Source organism: Lutra lutra, chromosome 3, assembly GCF_902655055.1.
Source record: "Lutra lutra chromosome 3, mLutLut1.2, whole genome shotgun sequence".
Lineage (NCBI taxonomy): Eukaryota > Metazoa > Chordata > Mammalia > Carnivora > Mustelidae > Lutra > Lutra lutra.
In genome coordinates, this window is record NC_062280.1 from 18,411,451 (window position 1) to 18,430,576 (window position 19,126).

Below are 19,126 nucleotides of genomic sequence, written 5' to 3' on the forward strand. Positions count from 1 at the left end.
GTAAACTTTCTTCCACTGAGCAAACCTCTCCGACTACCGCGAACGTAAGCTTTTTGACCTATGAAGGATCCGTAAAATCTCGCGATACGCCCCTCTCGCTGGAAAGCTGTCATGGCTGCGCCTATATAGACCCCGGGGTTCTGACCTCAGGTGAGTGGGCAACGAGAATAGGCGGAGCACTTTGCTGTGCTACACCGTAGACTTCTTGCCTTTGGAGAAGAGTCTCAGGAGTTGCTTGGGCCTTAACTTTAGGGAGGTGGGTTAATACCAGCTTGGGAAATATTATCTCCTAACTCTTCAGGAGATCTGGCGATACTGGCCGATTGTGTTACCCTCCCAATCGCAGGCCGCGTGCAAGCATCACTTTGGTTTGTTGTTTCCTCAGCGGTTCTTCTTGTCCCAGTCCCTATTCTTAAAGTCCGGGTTTGCCGTTGCTAAATCTTCATGTTAAAAAGGATCCGTCAACGTTAAAACTTTTTCATTGAAGGCATCTCCAAAGCAATGGTAACATAAAATTCCTTTCTTTCTTCCTTTCTTTTAAAATTATTTTTACTAACACATAATGTATTATTTGCCCAGGGGTACAGGTCTGTGAATCATCAGGCTCACACATTTCACAGCACTTACCATAACACATACCCTCGCCGGTGTCCGTAACCCAACCACCCTCTCCCTACCCCTGTCACCCCCCAGCAACCCTCAGTTGTTTCTGGAGATTAAGAGTCTGTTAAGGTGTTTCTCCCTCCCCATCCCACCTTGTTTCATTTTTTTTCTTTCCCTACCCTCCACAACCTAACCCCCCTCTCAAATTCCTCATATCAAAGAGATCATATATAAAATCCCTTTCTTAAGAAACTTTGTGGGAACACTTTTCACCAGAAATTTCACTTTATTATTTTTTAAACTCATTTATACAACAACTACTTCCAAGGTAACCTGGCTTCTTTAAGCCAGTTTACACATTGTGGGAGAAGTGGAGGAAGCCCATATTGGTAAAGTGGTTTTACTGGTTTTTTTTTTTGTCTGTTTGTTTTTTAAGATTTTATTTATTTGACAGCGAGAGCACAAATAAGCAGAGCGGCAGGCAGAGGGAGAGAGAGAGAAGCAGGCTCTCTGCTGAGCAGGGAGCCTTATGCGGGGCTCTATCCAGGACCCTGGAATCATGACCACAGCCAAAGGCAGTGCTTAACGGACTGAGCCACCCTGGTGCCCCGTAGTAGTTTTACCGTTTTAATCTTTAAAGTCTCCATAGGTTCCCACTTTGGTGTCTATTAAGTTCATTTCATTTCATTAAGTAAAAGTTTTGCTTTAATTTTTATTCCTTTTATAACTCCTTTCCCTACAGGAAAACAACGGCATTTCTTCTCTTTCACTCCTTCTTGAAGTGGTATTGCATCGGAGACTACTTCAAAGTGATTGAAAGTGTTTGAGTGGCTAGCACAATGAATAACAGAGCAGGTGCCATTTTATGGAACCTCAGACAATTCAGTACTTTAGTTCCTACAAGCAGAACGATAAGGCTGTATCCTTTGGGATTTTCCAGACCAAAAGTTGTTTATTCAAACTGGAACCCAAGAAACCTTCTTTTAAGTGACTTTGGTAATGGAGTGCAGTCGTCTGTTAGACATCTATTTCAGGATGCCTTAATTTTTAAATCAGGAGATAATTTTCAAACGAAGGGAGTAAGCACTGAAACAGACCTTACAGTCGACGGACTGCTTTGTCCTAGAAGACTGTCATTTGATTCAAAACACTCTCTTGACCCTGATAATGCATTGAAGAAGGCAGCATTTCATCATAAGGCCTCCAGTGAAGATGTGCTCACCAAGGAAACAAAACCAACCGCTGTCAACAATAAAAAACTGTCTGAGGAGTGTAGTTCTTTGAGTGACGTGTTAGATAAATTTTCAGAACGACCTACATTTCCCAGTAGTAACTATTTTTCAGCAATGTGGATAATTGCTAAACGGATGTCTGATGACCAGAAGCGTGTTGAAAAGCAACTAATGTTTAACCACCCTGCATTTAATCAGCTGTGTGAACAAATGATGAGAGAATCCAAGATCATGCACTATGACCACCTGCTGTTCAGTCTTCATGCTATGGTGAAGCTTGGAATTCCTCAGAACACTCTGCTAGTACAGACTTTGCTGAGAGTGGTCCAGGTAAAATCAAAAGGAGATGTAAATATCACTTTACACGGCTGGCACATCTTAAAAGAATGAGGGGGAAATAGAGATGTATCCTCCTTGGAAGAAATTATTAGTGGAATAGGTAGTTTATATTTATTTCTGCATATATATGATTTAGAGACCATAAGTTAACCAGGTCTTTCCTTCCTTTTGCTATGGAAATTTATGAAAGCTTGCACCATTTTTCTTTGCCAGAGGTGACTAATAGTAATAAACTAAAATGAGGAGAGATATCAAATATACAAGAAAAGGTTGGTTAGTTGAAGGTAAGAGAGAAGAGGGGAGAACTAATATTTATTGAGTACCTACACTTTTTACTTATTTAATCCTCTCAATAGCCCTGCCAGGTCAATGTTTACCTCAGTTTTGCAGATGAGGAAACAGATTTAGTGATGTTAAGTGACTTGGCTAAAGTCAAACAGCTAGTGAATTCATTTATTCATATGGTAAACATTTATTTGGTGTTAATTATGTATCAATTTACTACACATGTCACTAGAGAGATTTAGAAGACATGATTCTTGTCCTTATAACGTAAAGGAGAAGACATATTTTGTAGGCAATTGCAAAACTAACCAATGTCATCTAGTAAATCAGACATTAGCTACATTATAGGAACTGAGCTGAGCTCAAGGGAATATACTTATGGACAAAATAATGGCCACAAAGAGAGCTTCTAACACAGTGAAAGAAAAATTCTGTCTTGTAGGAGTGTATAACAGACTTCTAACTTAGGAGAAGGCCTTTATGGTGGGAAGAGGAGACAGGAGGAGGATACAGGATTAGAGTTTGAGGCAGAGATATATGCATATAGTTTGAAAACAGAATTGCCTCATGTAATCCTCAGTGTCCCTTTTAAAACAGTTGCTTTCATCTTACTAGTGATTAGGAAATTTAGGCTTAGGTTAAATATCCTGCCCAAGTTTACCTTTCAGTTAATATCATATTTGTAGGTCTTAATTTGCTGGGTGAATTAACAAACCCCTAGTTCATGGTAGAACAAGGATTTAAGCTCAGTAGGAGATGATATCCAAGTTGAATCCAAGGAATGAGCAGCAGTTTGTGTGTGAAAGATGGATAGTGAAGCGGGTAGTATTTGAAGAAGAGGATTGCCTCTCCATCCAGAAGAAAAGTTCAGCAGGTTTGGGGAGCTGAAAGTAGTTCAGTGGTGCTGAAGTATAAACTGCTGGGGTTATGTGTTTGAGTGAGTAGGGAAGAAATTGTGTGATTCTGACTGGGGAGAAGCAGTTACGGGTGTAGGAGCAAGATCTGAGGCTGGAAACAGGAGGAGGGGAATTAAATCATAAAGAGCCTTTTCTGCCTGCATAAGGAGTTTGGAATTATCATATGGGCACTGGGGGATCCATTGAAGTATTTTAAGCAAAGTGTTTACATGTTCAACTTTATATTTTAGAAATGGACTGGAGGAAGACTGAAATTGGTTAAAAGAGCCACTTTTAGTTTCAAACAAGGGAGTCAGTGTCCTCTTTGATCTCACTGAAGCACCAGATGTGATGAAGAAATGATAGTCCATTGAAGTAATAATTTACCTTTTAAGGGTGGACATCTCAGACTTCTAGACTCAGTGATCAGAATTAAATAATTTTTAAATTTCTTGAGGATGATCTCATATATAGTCCTATCCTTTTTTTTTTTTTCCCTAAGATTTTTATTTATGTATTTACAGACAGAGATCACAAGTAGGCAGAGAGGCAGACAGAGGGGGGGTGGGAAGCAGGCTCCCCAGTGAGCAGAGAGCCTGATATGGGGCTCGATCCCAGGATCCTGAGATCATGACCCGAGCCAAAGGCAGAGGCTTTAACCCACTGAGCCATCCAGGTGCCCCTATAGTCCTATCCTATTATAAAATTAAGTTTTTAAGGATATGAGGTTTTAACTTTAACTTTTTATGTTACTGTGATTTCTGTATGTCCTTCATTAAGAATGAATTTTTATGTGTGTGTGTGTTTAAACCATACACTATATCCATGTTTATTTGGTAGACTGTATTCCCTGTGTAGTTATTTAAAAGTGATTATAATAAGTCACTACCCGGTTGGTAATGCTTTTACTAGATTTTGGACAGGTATCCAAATCAGCATAGCATCTGCATTGGTCCGGTATGAGTGGATATTTGGAGTCAGAATATATATATGTATGATTGTGTCTCATTGACCTGTTGGAATGTTGTAAAGACATTTTAGCTAAAGATGAAAGGTCAGTAAGTCATTACTGAATTTGCCTTTTAGCCAAACAGTCTTTTCTTTCACAGCCTTTTCCATTTCCATTTCTACTTCGTACCTGATTTTGACCTGAGACTTTGTGCCTTGTTAGTCATGCCATTTTAGCAAAAGAGCATACCTCTTTCAGCCCAAGTTTCCCACCTGTGATGACAACTACTCTTGTGAGGTGTATGAATTGGTTGTGATTAAATTGTAGAGCACTAAGTAAGCTGTGTCATTACTATTGACTTTCTGAATTATGCCCTCTGCCATTTCTAGAATCTAGATAAGTGCCTCAACCCAAGAGATCTGAAAGAAATCGGAGCCTGGGGCTCCCATTGATACCCAGATAGTGGTGGTAAAATGTGATAGCAGATGTGGATGAGAAGATTCACAACTGAAGTTACAGTTTGATGCCAGGAAAGCATATAGAGAAGTTATAAGAGGACAGCTGTCTTAGGTTCTTTAGGAATGGACAAATTGCCCCCTGTCTTCATGCTGAGCTTGAGTCCTAAGAAGAAGTAAAAATTGTGTTTGATATGAGTTATCTCAGAAGCAGAGGAATGCAATCAATATCAAGTGGGTTTTCAGTGGTAATGGTAAATGTAAAAAATGCGTTGATAGGTAAAAGTGTGTATTGGTTATTTGGAAAATTCACTACATATGACATTTTTTTCTCAAAGATGTTTATTGTGGGCTGACTATGAATTATTGGTTTGATACTTAATCATTTAATTGAAAGCTTCAGTGCTTTTGCTTAGGTGAGGTAGTCTACAATAGGCTTATCTGCAGTGTTTTTGTAATTTTTTCAATAGGAACGTATCAATGAGTGTGATGAGAAATGTCTTTCAGTCTTGTCAGCTATTTTAGAGGCAATGGAGCCATGTAAGAATGTGGACGTTCTTCGAGCAGGTTTACGGTAAGCACTCTCCTATGCTTTCTTCATGTGGCATTCTCTACTCCGTGTATATCTCAGATCAAAAACCACAATGAAAGTTGACTTGCCTTATTTGGGTGGGGAGGGACTTTAATACCTTATTAAACTTAAAATCCTGATTCTGGATCACTAGAAATAATGCTTCTTTTAGGGTCCACCATAAAAAAAGTATGGGTGACGTTGAATTCTAAATTGATCTTATAACTGATGTGGGCTGGGAGCACGTGGACATGTATTCAGCTCATAACAGTTACTTGGGTACTTTGTGGGATTACATGATAAGGACCTGGCCCAAAAAAGAGCTTGAGTTTTATAATTTATAAAATTAATGCAACTGATCTAATGTCATAGGTCAGTGAGAATAAGACTTAATTTCCTTTGTCTTTGCCTATGCATTGGAATATCTTACTATAATCTGATGTGGTTTGTTTGTTCGTGATAGTAGAATAATGTGAGAGGAAATAGTGCTGGGTTGGTCTTCAATCTTTAACTACTTATATTCCCTTGGGCAGGTAGATTATTTCTGTAGGGTCCATCTTCCTCGCCTAGAAGTAGGAGCTCAGCCATATGACTTCTAAAATAATTCTTCTGGTTTTCAGAATTTAGGATTGTGGTATTTATTGTGTTTAATTACAGGATACTAGCTGATCAGCAAGTCTGGAAAATAGAACGTGTCTTTACATTACAAGCTCTGATAAGATGTGTTGGAAAAGATGCACCAATTGCTCTTAAAAGGAAACTGGAGGTAAACACATTTTGAATTTTCTTAAAGTGGGTAAGATTTGAAAAAAAAAATTTCTTATTATCAGCTCTTAGTTCCTAAACTTTGTTGTGCTTTTAGGTTCAATTTTGCTAGAGTGAAGTAATAGAAGTAGATTTGTATTTATTTGTATATATGAATATATACATATTTTTAAAGATTTATTTATTTATTAGAGAGAGAGAATACATGTGGGAGTGAGAGGAGGGGCAGAGGGAGACAGTCTTCAAGCAGACTCCTCGTTGAGTGTTGAGCCCCAACACCAGGCCCACTCTCACCACCCATGAGATCATGACCTGAGCTGAAACCAAGAGTTGGATGCTTAATCCACTGAGCCTCCCAGGTGCCCCGTGTATATAAATGTATATATTTGACCTGTATATTTCTTTGAGTCACTTTGCTCAAACTTTATCCTTTTTACTTAAAAATAGAAGTTTAATTTACTTTGCCAGAGATTATAAATTGAAGTTTGTTTTTCTGTAGATGAAAGCCTTGAGAGAATTAGACAGATTTTCTGATTTGAATAGCCAGCACATGTTTGAAGCGTTAGCTGCCATGAATCACCGTTCTGTTGTTCTCCTGGATGAATGCAGTAAGATGGTCATAGGTAAGGGGAATTTTTCTTTCATGATTTTTAGCATCTGACCTACTGTTCTGGACTGTATTTGTTTTAAAAACTTTACTGTTATACAGACAATAACTGATGATATGATTAGATCTAAATTTAATTTTGCCTTTAGTTTTTTTGTGTTTGTCTTTTACAAAATGCAGTGCTATATTTTTCTAAAGAAACAAACATTTTGAGTGTAGAGGATCTTGGATTTTATATTCAAAGCTATCTGGTAATTTTTGTTTGTTTATTTAACTCATTTTTAAAGGTAATATCCATGGGTGTCCTTTTAAAGTACTCATCAACATATTGCAGTCTTGCAGAGACCTCCGGTACCATAATTTAGATCTTTTTAAGGGAATAGCAAATTTTGTGGCTACGACTATTGACATCTGGAAGTTAAAGCAAGTAAGTTTGTTAACAGTTTAGAATAAGCCTCAGAAACTTTCAAGAAGCAGATCAATTCATTTAACATTCTGGGTATTTCTGTATCAGCTTTATAGCAGTTAAGAGACCAAAATATTCCGATGTTGAAATGACTTTTGAAAGAATCTCTTTATCATTCTGTCTAGGAGTTTCCTGTTAATATATTATTTAATCTTTTAACCATCTTTCTGAAAGAGAAACTGTGTTGTCCAAAGTTTGTTCTTCTGTTTGTTTTTTAAAAGATAGCATGATAATTTGGATAATTAGGATTATTTCTTTCTATTTTTCTTTTTTAGACTTAGAATAGTAAAAACAGATGATGTGACAGGCTTATGCGTTTTGAAGTGTAAAATGTCATTACTTAGTGACCATGTCTATCTTCTATTTATGGAAAGTTGTTTTGTTTCTTCCAGAGTAAGAACCTTTAAATTTGGGGGCTGTATTAGTAATAGAAACATCTAATGAAGCAGCTGGTAAAAACTTATTTTTGTACTGAAAGAGTGGTAATTGTGTTCAGTCCCTAAGTTCACTTTACTTTGGAGGGTAAGGTGCATATTGAGTTTGCCATGAAAATTGGTTTTGGAAAGAGAAATACTAATAGTGAGAATCTCCAAGAAGGAAATGAGAAGTGAACTGGAAATTTTAATTTAATCACAGTATATTTAATCTCTGTTCTCATTTGTACAACTCAATATTGAATATAGAAATTTTTGAGTTACCTCTTACATGTTTTGAATGTAGAAACTGTCTAGGTTTGGAAGAGGGAATAGTTCAAAATTGAGTTGGTCATTTTGAAAAACCTTAGAAAGGGTATATTTAAGGTAGTCACCATACAGTATATCATTAGTTTTTGATGTAGTGTTCCAAGGTTCATTGTTTGTGTATAGCACCCAGTGCTCCATGCAATCCATGCCCTCCTTAATACCCACCACTGGGCTAACCCCTCCCTCTCCCCCTCCACTAAAACCTTCAGTTTGTTTTTTGTAGTCCATAGTCTGTCATGGTTCAACTCCCCCTTGGATTTCCCTCCCTTCATTTTCCCCTTCCTTCTCCTAATGTCCTCCATGCTATTTCTTATGTTCCACAAGTAAGTGAGACCATATGATAATTGACTTTCTCTGCTTGATGTATTTCATTCAGCATAATCTCCTCCAGTCCCATCCATGTTGATGCAAAAGCTGGGTATGCATCCTTTCTGATGGCTGAGTAATATTCCATTGTATATTAAGGTAGTTTTTAGATCTGATGTTGTAAGAAAGGATTTATTTTTAAATGAGATGGAATTATGGAAACCATTGTATGCTCTGGTTCTCATTTATGAAAAGGGGTTGCTTATTAACTTAATATCTAATTCAGGAATTGCTGGAATGGATTTTGTGAGGAAAAGAGAATTTTTCTTTTTAGGGAATATTCTCTTCAGACAGTTCTATTGCTGTTTTAATTTTTTGAGCTCTAAAAAAAATTGCTGGTAGCATCCTATAATTATTAAAAAGTTTTCCCTCAATTCATTCTTTTTTAAAGGTTATCTTTCTCCTCATTTCATTTGAAAACCTTGGCTTTCGACATACCGATCTGATGGACGTGTTCATGAAGAAAGTGATAGCTGATCCTGCGTCTTTAAACATGAAAAGCATTATCAGTATTCTTCATGTGTATTCTTCTCTCAATCACTTCTACAAATGCCAGACCTCAGAGTATGTACTGGTTCTTTAAAAATTTTTTTTTATCGCCACATAACATACTTCAAGGAAAGGTTACGTGTTATCATAAGCTTAATACATTGTTACAAGTGAGCACATCCGTTCCTGTCATCTGTAGCAAGAAACAAGGCTTGGTGGTCTTTATTTGTGAAGTTTTTTTTCCGCTGTGGTTTTTTTTTTTTTTTTTTTTCTTGTCGTCTTGCTTGTTTCTTTGTTCTTTATGGTTTTATTTGTTAATTCAGCGTAGGAGTCTTCATTTGAACCTCTCCTAGCTTATTCCCTCAGCCCGAGTTCATAGTTCAGTTTTGACCGTGACTATTCATTTGGTCCCAAATTACTGCTTTCTGTAATTTTCATTTTTAACCACAACCTTGCGTTTCTACTACGAAATACAGCAGTTCCTCAGACATGCTGGGCTCTTTCCTACCTCTGCTTTCCACCCAGAACATCTTTTCTACCTCTCTGGATCAGTTTGAGTTCACTAAAAATGAAAGAAAATGTATGTAAGATGCCATTTTTGTAGAAGCGCAGACTCTGGAGATGTATTGCTCGGGTTTGAAGCCCGGCTCTGTCATTCATAAGCTACTTAACTTTTGGCAAGCCACTGACCTGTGTTTGGGTTTCTGCATCTGTTAAAATGGGGAGAAGACGTAAGAGTTACTCCTAATCACATTGAGTCTTTGAGAGGATTAAGTGGGTGAATCTGTGTAAAAGAGTTGCAGGGTAGCCACAGGATGGCAGGAATAAGCTAGACCAGTTCCGAGGGTCTCAGTGGCAGGAGTCACAGACCGTCTCCGCCATCAGGTGAGCGACTTGACTTCAGCGGCTTTCTGTCCTTGGGGTTTCCGTCAGGATTCGGATTTCTAAAAGAGGAGATCCGACTGAGTTTGGGTCCCACACCCTCCCTTTGGAGTACGTACCCAGAGAAGGGCTGGCCTCCAGCTGCCCGCCGTAGCCTGCACTGTACTGAAGAACTTGGCTCGTGCCGCATCTCCTGTGCCTTCCCTGCTTGTCACACCTTACGTGACTCTCTGGTTGAACCTTGACACAGAGCTGGGATTTTTTGTCAGAAAGCCTGTGTCTGCTTCTCAGCTGGAAAGCTCTCCAGAGTCAGACCCAGGTTCTTGTTATTCTGAATTTAGCACAAGACCTGGCACAGAATAGGCATCTAATGAAGGTTTCCAAGTATCCCCCAAATTTCGTCGTCTTCTGTTCCCCTCGATTGGTTTTCTTCTGAGGCTGGCTCCCATGTACCTTTAGCACTTTCTTGACAGTGTCAAGCTGAGTGGTAAGTAGAACTCCAGGAACAGCCACAGATTCCATGGTATTAGGAGAACAAACACTGGGTGGTTAAGGAGTTTTTCAGTTCACTGTGGCCATCCCAAGAGACAGCTTGGTCCACGTTGTTGCATCATGTTCCCTTTTCTTCCAGACCACTTAAAGAGTCAAGCCTTGGATTTCCAGAGGAAGGCAGTAAATGGAGGTACCAAAGGAACACTTCAGGGGGGAGAGAGAGGATGATGGTGTCTTCGGCTGCAGTGGTGGATATTCTGAAGCAGGCTAACTCAGAGCATTTGAGAAGTTGATTAGCAGAGAGTGGTAGAAAATTTGGCTTAGCACATTGTATATCCACATGTGGTACATTAATAATTTTATTTATGTGGTGGCTTCTGGAAGAGAGGGTCTGTTAAATCCAGAGTGTGTTCCTGGGTTTGAAACCCAAGAAAGAAAACATTTAGCTTTTCAACTGTCACTTCAGTCCTTTTTTTTCTTCATGATCTGTACTTGCCACCCCGTAGATAATCCCAGATTTGCATCTCTGGGCCTCAGTGTGCTCCTGAACTCCAGAACATCTGTGGCTTACTTGTGGTCACCATAGATCTTCTTCTTCTTCTTTCTCTTTTCCTGCTTCCTCTTCCCTCTCTCTTCCCTCTCCTCTTCCTCCATCAGTTATTTACTAAAACTGTATGAAATTATTTTTAAAACCACTTTTACTTATTCATCTCATGATTAACATGTAAAAAGCTATAATATTTAATGGATACAACTTGTTGTACATCCTTATTCTTGATTCATCTTTTTCTACAAACATCTCTCCTTTGTGTCTTCCTCATTTAAATTGGTTTATTTAGCCAAAAAACCTATACCAAGTACTTGGGTACTCAGGACAAAGATGAGAAAGACACAATCCTTTTTTTTTTTTTTTTTTTTTTAAAGATATTTAACTAATCTCTACACCCAGCATGGAACTTGAACTCACAACCTTGATATCATGAGTCACATGCCCCACCAACCTAGCCAGCCAAGCTTCCCATGACATAGTCCTTTTTGCCAGGATTCTGTGAAATGGGTGAGGTTGACACAGATTTTGGCAGTTAAAGACAGCATGAAAATTGGAGTGATAGATTTTATGCAGAATATATGACAGTAGAGGAAGGATGCTGCAGGACGCTAGCCTGGTGATGTGGGGCTACCTCCAAGCAGTGCTGCCTGGAGGAGGTGGTACCTGAGCAGATCCTCAAAGGTGGGAAGATAGGAGGCAACCATAGAAAGATAAGCAGGAAAGAAGATTCTGAGCAGAAGCGACACCATATTCGTGTCAGGGGGGAAGAACAGCAGAGCATGTGTAAAGTTGGCTGTTAACTAAAGCAGGAGGTACAGAAGTGGGATGAGAAGATCCAAGAGGTGATTACCCCCCCAGTCTCCAAATGCGGTCCTCTGCCGCCCACCCTTTCTTGCCTCACTGCTGTCTCTAGGACCTGTTCCCTTCTTCCCACCCCATAGTAACTCCCACAGTCCTCCCCTAGCCTGTCATAGCCTCCCACTCCGTTCCTCAGCCATCTGCTGCTGCCCATGGGACCTCCCAGCTGATCTGAGGCCATTTCCTATACAGCCTTGTTGTGCGTAAGGGCTCACTGCATCTTTTCCACTTCCTGAAATTCTCCTTATCCGCAAAGCTGCTCTGTCTACTTCCTTTCCTGTGTGCCATCACCATTCTTTGCATGTCATTCATTTTTTTCTTACAGAACTTTAGATAGCTTATGTCCTAAGCCTAACCTGGGTTCAGAACCTGTCTGTGCCATTTATTATCATGTCACCCCGAGCAAGAGATCCCACCTAATTTTTTTTTTTTAAGATTTTATTTATTTCTTTGACAGAGATCTCAAGTAGGCAGAGAGGCAGAGAGAGAGAGAGGAGGAGGCTTCAGAGAGAGGAGGAAGCAGGCACCCCACTGAGCAGAGAGCCCAATGCAAGGCTTGATCCCAGGACCCCGGAACCATGACCCGAACCAAAGGCAGAGGCTTTAACCCGCTGAGCCACCCAGGCACCCCGAGACCCCACCTAATTTGATCTTCGCTCTCTTCATCCATGCTTAACTGCTTTGTCATACTGTAGAACCTTAGTTCTACATGGTAGGATTAGGCTGGAAGTTCTTTTAACTCAGAATATTGATAGCTAGAGAATTTTAATTGCTTGTAAAACTGGGTGTGTTCCAGACCTTACAGACATACTCATGGTAAAAATTCAGGAGAATGATTAGGAGGCTCTGGAGCCTGACAACTTGCATTCCAATGCTGTCTCTGCTACTTCCTGCTGTTTGTTCTTGGACAAGTTCCTCAACTTCTCTGAACCTGTTTACTCCTCTTTATTATGAGAAGAAGAAGAATACCTACCCCATAAAGTGTTAATAGTAATTAAATGGGTCACAGCCTATAAAGTATTTACTCTGTACAAGACATGTAGCAGTAGCCAACTAAGATTTATTGAGAATCTATATTTATTCTGAGATAGGCACCTGACCTGAAAGACATGCAGATACTGCCAGTCTGATTTTCTAACTTCCTTTCTTTGGACTCCTTTAAGCCATTGGTTATCTGACACCCCGCTTTCCCTACCACAACCTTGTTTTCTATTTATATTTGAAAGCTGACTTTTCTTTGTTCCCTTGAAGGTTCCAAGAAGTTATGGCTAATTCTCTGACTGGTTATCTTCACAACATCTCTTCTGAAAATCTATTGAATGCTGTGTGTTCATTTTGCTTGATGAACCATTTCCCCATGGCCCTTATTAATCCACTTCTCCAAAAGGATGTCATCAAGGAGCTGCTGATACCAGGTGTGATGTCAGCATACGGTTGTGACCGAAATAAGGCGGTCCTACTCGCTAGCTACCTTGTGATTCTGAATGGGGTCATTGTTAGAGCAGAGTTAGTTAAAACATGCAGATGCTCCTGAGGAAAGGACCCAAAATGGTGAAGTCAGAGGTCGGTGCTTCAAGCCAGCAAACCTAGGCAGCCTCCTTTAATGACAGACTCTTAGGTATAGAAGGCAAGGATCAGAAACACATCCCCATTGTTGCTTTCATTTATACCGTCTGCACTTGTGCAAAGGCTGCATGTTCACCGTGTTCTTTATGCCTCGATCGGAGGCGTTGGTATTTCCTAATCCTTACATACCGCCTTTGGAGCTGAGTTCAAGTCAGCTTTTGCAGCCCTAATCACTTTGTCGCTCCTGGCCTGTAATGAGGACACAAGCTTTTAGATCAAGCATTCAGATAGTTTCCAAAGTAGTGAACTTAACTTACTCTTGGAACGAAATTAATTGTTGACTTTGGATCTTTAGAAAGAAAAGCAATATCTGGCTGGATGTACAAAATTCAGTAATGTGTCTGAGAATAGAGAAGTTTAAATTCTTTTAAGAACAATGTTAGGAAATCCCAAAGTCAAATTGTGAAGCAGGAATAGCACATGCTGATTTTTTAAGGCAGTGATAGTGGGGGGAAACAGCCCTAAACCCAGGAAACATGGATTTGAGTCCCAGCTTGGCTTTTGGTTAATCATAAGGCATTTGAACTTTCCTGGGCATTGCTCATCATTCAGTGAAGAAGTTTACACTAAGTCACCTACAAAGATCTTCTAAACTTTAAAGCATTATCAAATACCGGGCACTGATGTGGGCTCTGTGGGAACTAGGGAGACACAGTGGTTCCTCCTGATAAGAAACAGATCATTAGCAATATAGGTACATTAATACAATATCTTAAGCTTGACGTTAGTATTTCTTCTTAACTGTATATTTTTCTTTCTCCTTTTTTTAGGTGACGAGAGCAATGCTCACAAGCTTCGTATTTTGGCTGCTTGCCTAAAACTGGATGTTCCTTGTCACAAGGCCATAGACTTCGACCTGCCACCACGGTCATCCACGACAGTATATCAAAATGTGAAGGTGGCAGACGCACTAAGTAGCCTTCTGGGAGAAGGATACTTCTCAAAAGACATACAGTTGCCACACAATTATCATATCGGTATGGGGGTCTCTGTGATTTTCCTCTATTGTATTTTACTTCTTTTCCTTTATTTCGGGCAAAGATGAAGAGTTTTCCATGGTAGGTTAGTGGAGTGTTGGCTCTGGAGCTGGACTGCCAGGTTGGGAGTCTTGCTCTGTATGTGCCAGTGATGTGTTCACGAGGTGCTCGCCTCCTTCCCCTTGTCCATAAAATGGCAGTAAGTGTAGTGGAACCTCATATGGTTCCCGTGATGAATAAATGAGATGATGCGTGTAAATTCCAGACTGGAGTCTGGCACATCGTAAGCTCATCATACGTTGTGTCGGATGCCATTATCATTATTGGTAGTGTTAGTATATATTTTGAAACTGAATATCACTTTGAGCAATGTCTGAAATATTAATTGTTTTCTTTCAGATTTTGAAGTCAGGATGGATATTAACAGGAGTCAAGTGCTTCCATTTTCCGACGCGGTAACTTCTGCAGATATTCAAAGGTTGCTGACATACATTCACTTGCTGAGCTTTCTGAATTTAATTCTCAAAGACTTCATATTAAATAGCAGTAACAATACTAAGACCTGTTTCTGCAGAGCCTGTGATATACCAAGAGACTTCTCCTCCATTAATCTACTGCGTAGGTGTAAATGCAGACGTTCCTTAAAGACAGTGGACTGGAGTTGAGCCATGTAATGAACTAGGCAATTTTTACAGATTAGGTTTTAAAGCTGAGTACTACAGTAAAACGACATTAACATGATTGAAACTATCCATGCAGATGCTTCAGGTCCTGTTGCACACACCGCGTGTTCATTCAGTCTTTGTGGAAAGGCGCTTCTAGGCCCTGCGGGGCACACAAAGATGAGTCAGACATGGATTGTGACCCCAAGGAACTTCTGTCCTCATTGCTTCACAGGATGTGCACATAACTACAGTAGAGAGAGGCAGAGAACGTTGGAAACCTGTAGGGCTTCACACTCTGTCCACTCCTGCCTTTCCATTCTCTTCTAACTCTGTAACCTTTACCCCTTTTCTGAATCCATCTAGCTTGTTCCGCGGCATCTTTTTCACTGTGACCCTACCTATCCACGTTTCCCATCTCCCCTGAAAGAAAGGCTTTCTCTCAGACCTCTGTGAAAGATTATTTTTCGTTTTCAGGTACTGCACTGTTTGGGCCTAATAATATAGTAGCTCTCAGCCTAAAGTACTGAGGAGACGTAAGGAAATAATGAGTATTCCTTTAAGAAATAACATTTCTTTTATGCTATCTCAGATAACAGCCAAAGTATAATAGAAGACAGTAAGGATACAAAGGTCTTGTTTTCCCTCCAACCAACTTAATCTTTCCAAAAGGCCAAGAACAATGAAAAAAACAAATTACACCTTCCACGTTTCGTTACACGTACAGATTTTATCATTTTAACAGTCTGGCCTTTCTCTTCGTGTTTTCTTCTTTGTATTTGCTCTCTCCTTTCTGGTTTTTAAATGCTTCTCTCTCTGGGAGACAATATGTGCCACGAGAGCATTTGCCATTTGGTTTATTTACATCATACTTATAAATAATTATATTTAGAACAGAGATTAACACTGCACAGGAAGGCCATAAAATGCTTTCCTATTTGGATATTTGGCTCATCAAGAATATAGCCATCCTTAAAGATGGTTGAGAGATAATCATGTAAAGCGTTATTATAAGCTTTTGGTTTCTGTAGCCTTCATATACTGGAGTATTTGCAGAGGCCAAGTAACAAGGAGGTGGAGGACAGTTGGGTAGGAGGGAACGGTGACAACTGTGGTCAGCAGAGAACTCGACTTTGAAATCTCCAAAGAAGAATGCAGCCCGATTGTAGATGTAATCTCATTAGTAATGGGTCTTCCTTTGTGCATTTTCATTTTCAGAGTAGCTGTACTGTGTGTTCCTAGATCTACTTACTGTTTGGATTTAGCCCATCCCAGAGGATTCCTTGCTATGAAATTGCGACATTTGAAAATAATGGGTTTTCACATAATCTTGGTAAGAAAAAAATGCAAACGAAATACTTTTCCGTTACTGATGTCCATTCTGCTGGGGATTTTGTGGTTGAGCTTGGTTACGAGGACTCTAGGGGAATTGTCGGCAGTGTTGGAATAAGTACCTTAGTTATTTTTTCTTTGGAAAAGAACATTTCTGTGCATGATTTGGTTCCTGCTCAGTGGTAACTCTTATTTACTAGGAGTTATATAAGTGCTACGTTTGGTAAACTTTATTCCTTTTTGTTAAGAGGAAAATGTAAATAATTTGTTTTCTTATTTAACTTAAGACCCATGACATGGTACTCAATTTCCAGAGTTTCTTGAACAAGGGAAGTAAAGATGTGAATTAAAGCTTTGTGTTATCATGGGCTCATGTGAGGCTGTTGTCAGGTGTTTGTCACTGGAAAAAGCTAGATGGGCGTGAGAAGAGAGTTCTTTCTCCTCCTCCTCACACCTCATTTTTATTCTGAGCTCTGCGGCTTTGCTAGGCCAGCCTTCCAGATGTCTCTGTATGGAGCAAGAACCTTATGAATGAATCTATCTACATATGTTTCTGTATCTCTGTCTGTACGTCTGTCTAAACGCCACTCACTTGTTCTTGCACATAAGGTGAAGTGTGAAATTCTCATCTTCATTGTGGTACTTCTGGATCCAAACGTGGATTGCGTGCAGATTACTGAGGTTAAGATGCCACGTTTCTCTTAATGGGCTACTATTTGACTTTTTCCCCCTAATGGATATTATAGGGATTCTCAGGAAGATTATCCCAAGAAAAGAGTTTTTGCACCCATTAGAGGGCCTTTAAAGTTTTTCGAATTTTCACTGGTAGAGCTTTCTTCAACCCTAGCACATAGTCTTACTAAACCTTTAAAATATGAGTAATTTATAAGATAACACTTGTTTTTTTAAATTAATGTATAATATATTATTTGTTTCAGCGGTACAGTTCTGTGATTCATTAGTCTTACACAATTCACAGCACTGACCATAGCACATGCCCTTTCCAATATCCATAATCCAGCCACCCATCCCTCTACCACCCCATCCCTCTTACTTCCCTCCCCTCCAGCAACCCTCAGTTTGTTTCCCGAGATTGAGAGTCTCTTATGGTTTGTCTCCCTCTCTGGTTTCATCTTGTTTCATTTTCCCCTCCCTTCCCCTATGATCCTCTGTCTTGTTTCCCAAATTCCTCATATCAGTGAGGTCATACGATAATTGTCCTTCTCTGATTGACTTATTTTGCTTAGCATAATATCCTCTAGTTCCATTCACATCATTGTAAATGGCAAGATTTGGGGTTTTTCTTTGATGGCTGCATAGCATTCCATTGTATATATATGCCACATATTCTTTATCCATTCATCTGTTGATGGACATCTAGGCTCTTTCCATAGTTTGCCTATTGTGGACATTGTTGCTGTAAACATGCGGGTGCACGTAACATATCAGATAAAGGGCTTGTAACCAAAATCTATAAAGAACTTACCAAATCTAACACCCAAAGAACAAATAATCCAATCAAGAAATGGGCAGAGGACATGAACAGACATTTCTTTTTTTTTTTTTTTTTTTTTAGATTTTTTATTTATTTGTCAGAGAGAGAGGAGAGCGAGCAAGCACAGGCAGACAGAATGGCAGGCAGAGGCAGAGGGAGAAGCAGGCTCCCCGCCAAGCAAGGAGCCCGATGTGGGACTCGATCCCAGGATGCTGGGATCATGACCTGAGCTGAAGGCAGCTGCTTAACCAACTGAGCCACCCAGGCGTCCCTGAACAGACATTTCTGCAAAGAAAACATCCAAATGGCCAACAGACACATAAAAAAGTGCTCCACATCACTTGGCATCAGGGAAATACAAATCAAAACCACAATGAGATATCACCTCACACCAGTCAGAATAGATAAAATTAACCAGTCAGGAAAGGACAGTTGTTGGTGAGGATGAGGAGAAAGGGGAACACTCCTGTACTGTTGGTGGGAATGTAGGCTGGTGCAGCCACTCTGGAAAAGAGTGTGGAGGTTCCTCAAAAAGTTGAAAATAGAGCTACCCTATGACCCAGCAATTGCACTACTGGGTATTTACCTTGAAGATACAAATGTAGTGATAACACTTGTTTTTGTTTTTTTTTTTTAAAGTTGGCTTGATGTTACTTTGATATGCTTGGATCTCAAAACTAGTTTTTATTTTACATGTCATTGTCTTCTTGCAAACTGATGATTTTCCCCTTTCTTTGGTAAGGTCCATAATTGGGAGGTGGAAAGGCTGGAGAAGAAGGATGTAATCACATTTTTGAAGACCAAACTCTACTCAACTGAAGCCTTTCTTACTGCTGATGTAAATCTGCAAAGCACGTGTTAAAGTCAAAGCAGCCTTTTCGTAGTAGCAGACATAAGTTTGTAAAAGAATTTTAATAAAGACTACAATTCAGTTGTCAATGGAATTCACCTGACTGCTCAACATAGCAGAACGGGACACTTCAGTTCACCATTAAAATCAGTTTTAAGAGTGGAAGAAATGTTCTTGGCATTTTCGAAGGTGACCCCAGAAGGGTCACTTTTCCAACCATACCTATTCTTTCTAGGTCCCAGATATTTGACAGATTCGTGGGCTGTAGGTTTTACTTTTGCTTTTTAGCTTTCATGCATTAAACACTGGTTCCTTAGTTGTGATGGGCTGCGGCTGAGGTGGTTGGCCAGGTCTTGTGTTCAAAATCTGTACATCTGCACTCTTGCTATAAGCGGTTCTGGGACTCGGGCATTGACCACGTTTTTCAGTGTTGACCACGTGGCAGTTTAGCCGAGTGCTCGAACTGCAGCGTGTGTGAGAAGAAATGGAAGTAGCATGTGCAGAATGGGTGCGGGTCGGGCGTCTGCATTTGCAACAGGCACTTGAGATGGAAGTGGTTCGTGGGCCACGCTGAGAGATGCACAGACGAGACCGTGCAGAGATGTCAAGGAGGCCAAATTTATTAGGCTTTGGATT

At 39.9% G+C, this 19,126-nt stretch overlaps 1 protein-coding gene across 3 annotated transcripts; it reads left to right on the plus strand.

Moving 5' to 3' along the window:
• Position 1: 1 nt before the first annotated feature.
• FASTKD2 (FAST kinase domains 2) lies at positions 2–18,655 on the plus strand. 3 transcript variants are annotated; one of them, XM_047721781.1, is made up of 13 exons: positions 2–150; positions 386–504; positions 1,346–2,165; positions 5,230–5,333; positions 5,988–6,096; positions 6,595–6,718; positions 6,990–7,129; positions 8,669–8,841; positions 12,800–12,963; positions 13,945–14,151; positions 14,551–14,629; positions 16,032–16,146; positions 18,383–18,655. In XM_047721781.1, the coding sequence occupies exons 3-13, from the start codon at positions 1,443–1,445 to the stop codon at positions 18,500–18,502; spliced, it is 2,058 nt and encodes a 685-aa protein (XP_047577737.1). In that variant the 5' UTR covers positions 2–150; positions 386–504; positions 1,346–1,442; the 3' UTR covers positions 18,503–18,655. The 3 variants fall into 3 exon arrangements, 2 of the variants coding, with proteins under 2 accessions (XP_047577737.1, XP_047577734.1); XR_007125872.1 differs by lacking the exons at positions 386–504; positions 18,383–18,655 and adding an exon at positions 15,180–15,290 and having other exon boundaries at positions 22–150; XM_047721778.1 differs by lacking the exon at positions 386–504 and having other exon boundaries at positions 22–150.
• Positions 18,656–19,126: the final 471 nt, after the last annotated feature.

What these genes read in the sequence shown, in the direction of transcription:
- FASTKD2 (XM_047721781.1), top strand. Translation starts at nt 1,443, where the DNA reads ATGAATAACAGAGCAGGTGCCATTTTATGGAACCTCAGACAATTCAGT. An exon ending in ACTTCTGCAGATATTCAAAG is followed by an intron (nt 14,630 to 16,031) that starts GTTGCTGACATA and finishes TTTCATTTTCAG; the next exon opens with AGTAGCTGTACTGTGTGTTC. An exon ending in TGGGTTTTCACATAATCTTG is followed by an intron (nt 16,147 to 18,382) that starts GTAAGAAAAAAA and finishes TTCTTTGGTAAG; the next exon opens with GTCCATAATTGGGAGGTGGA.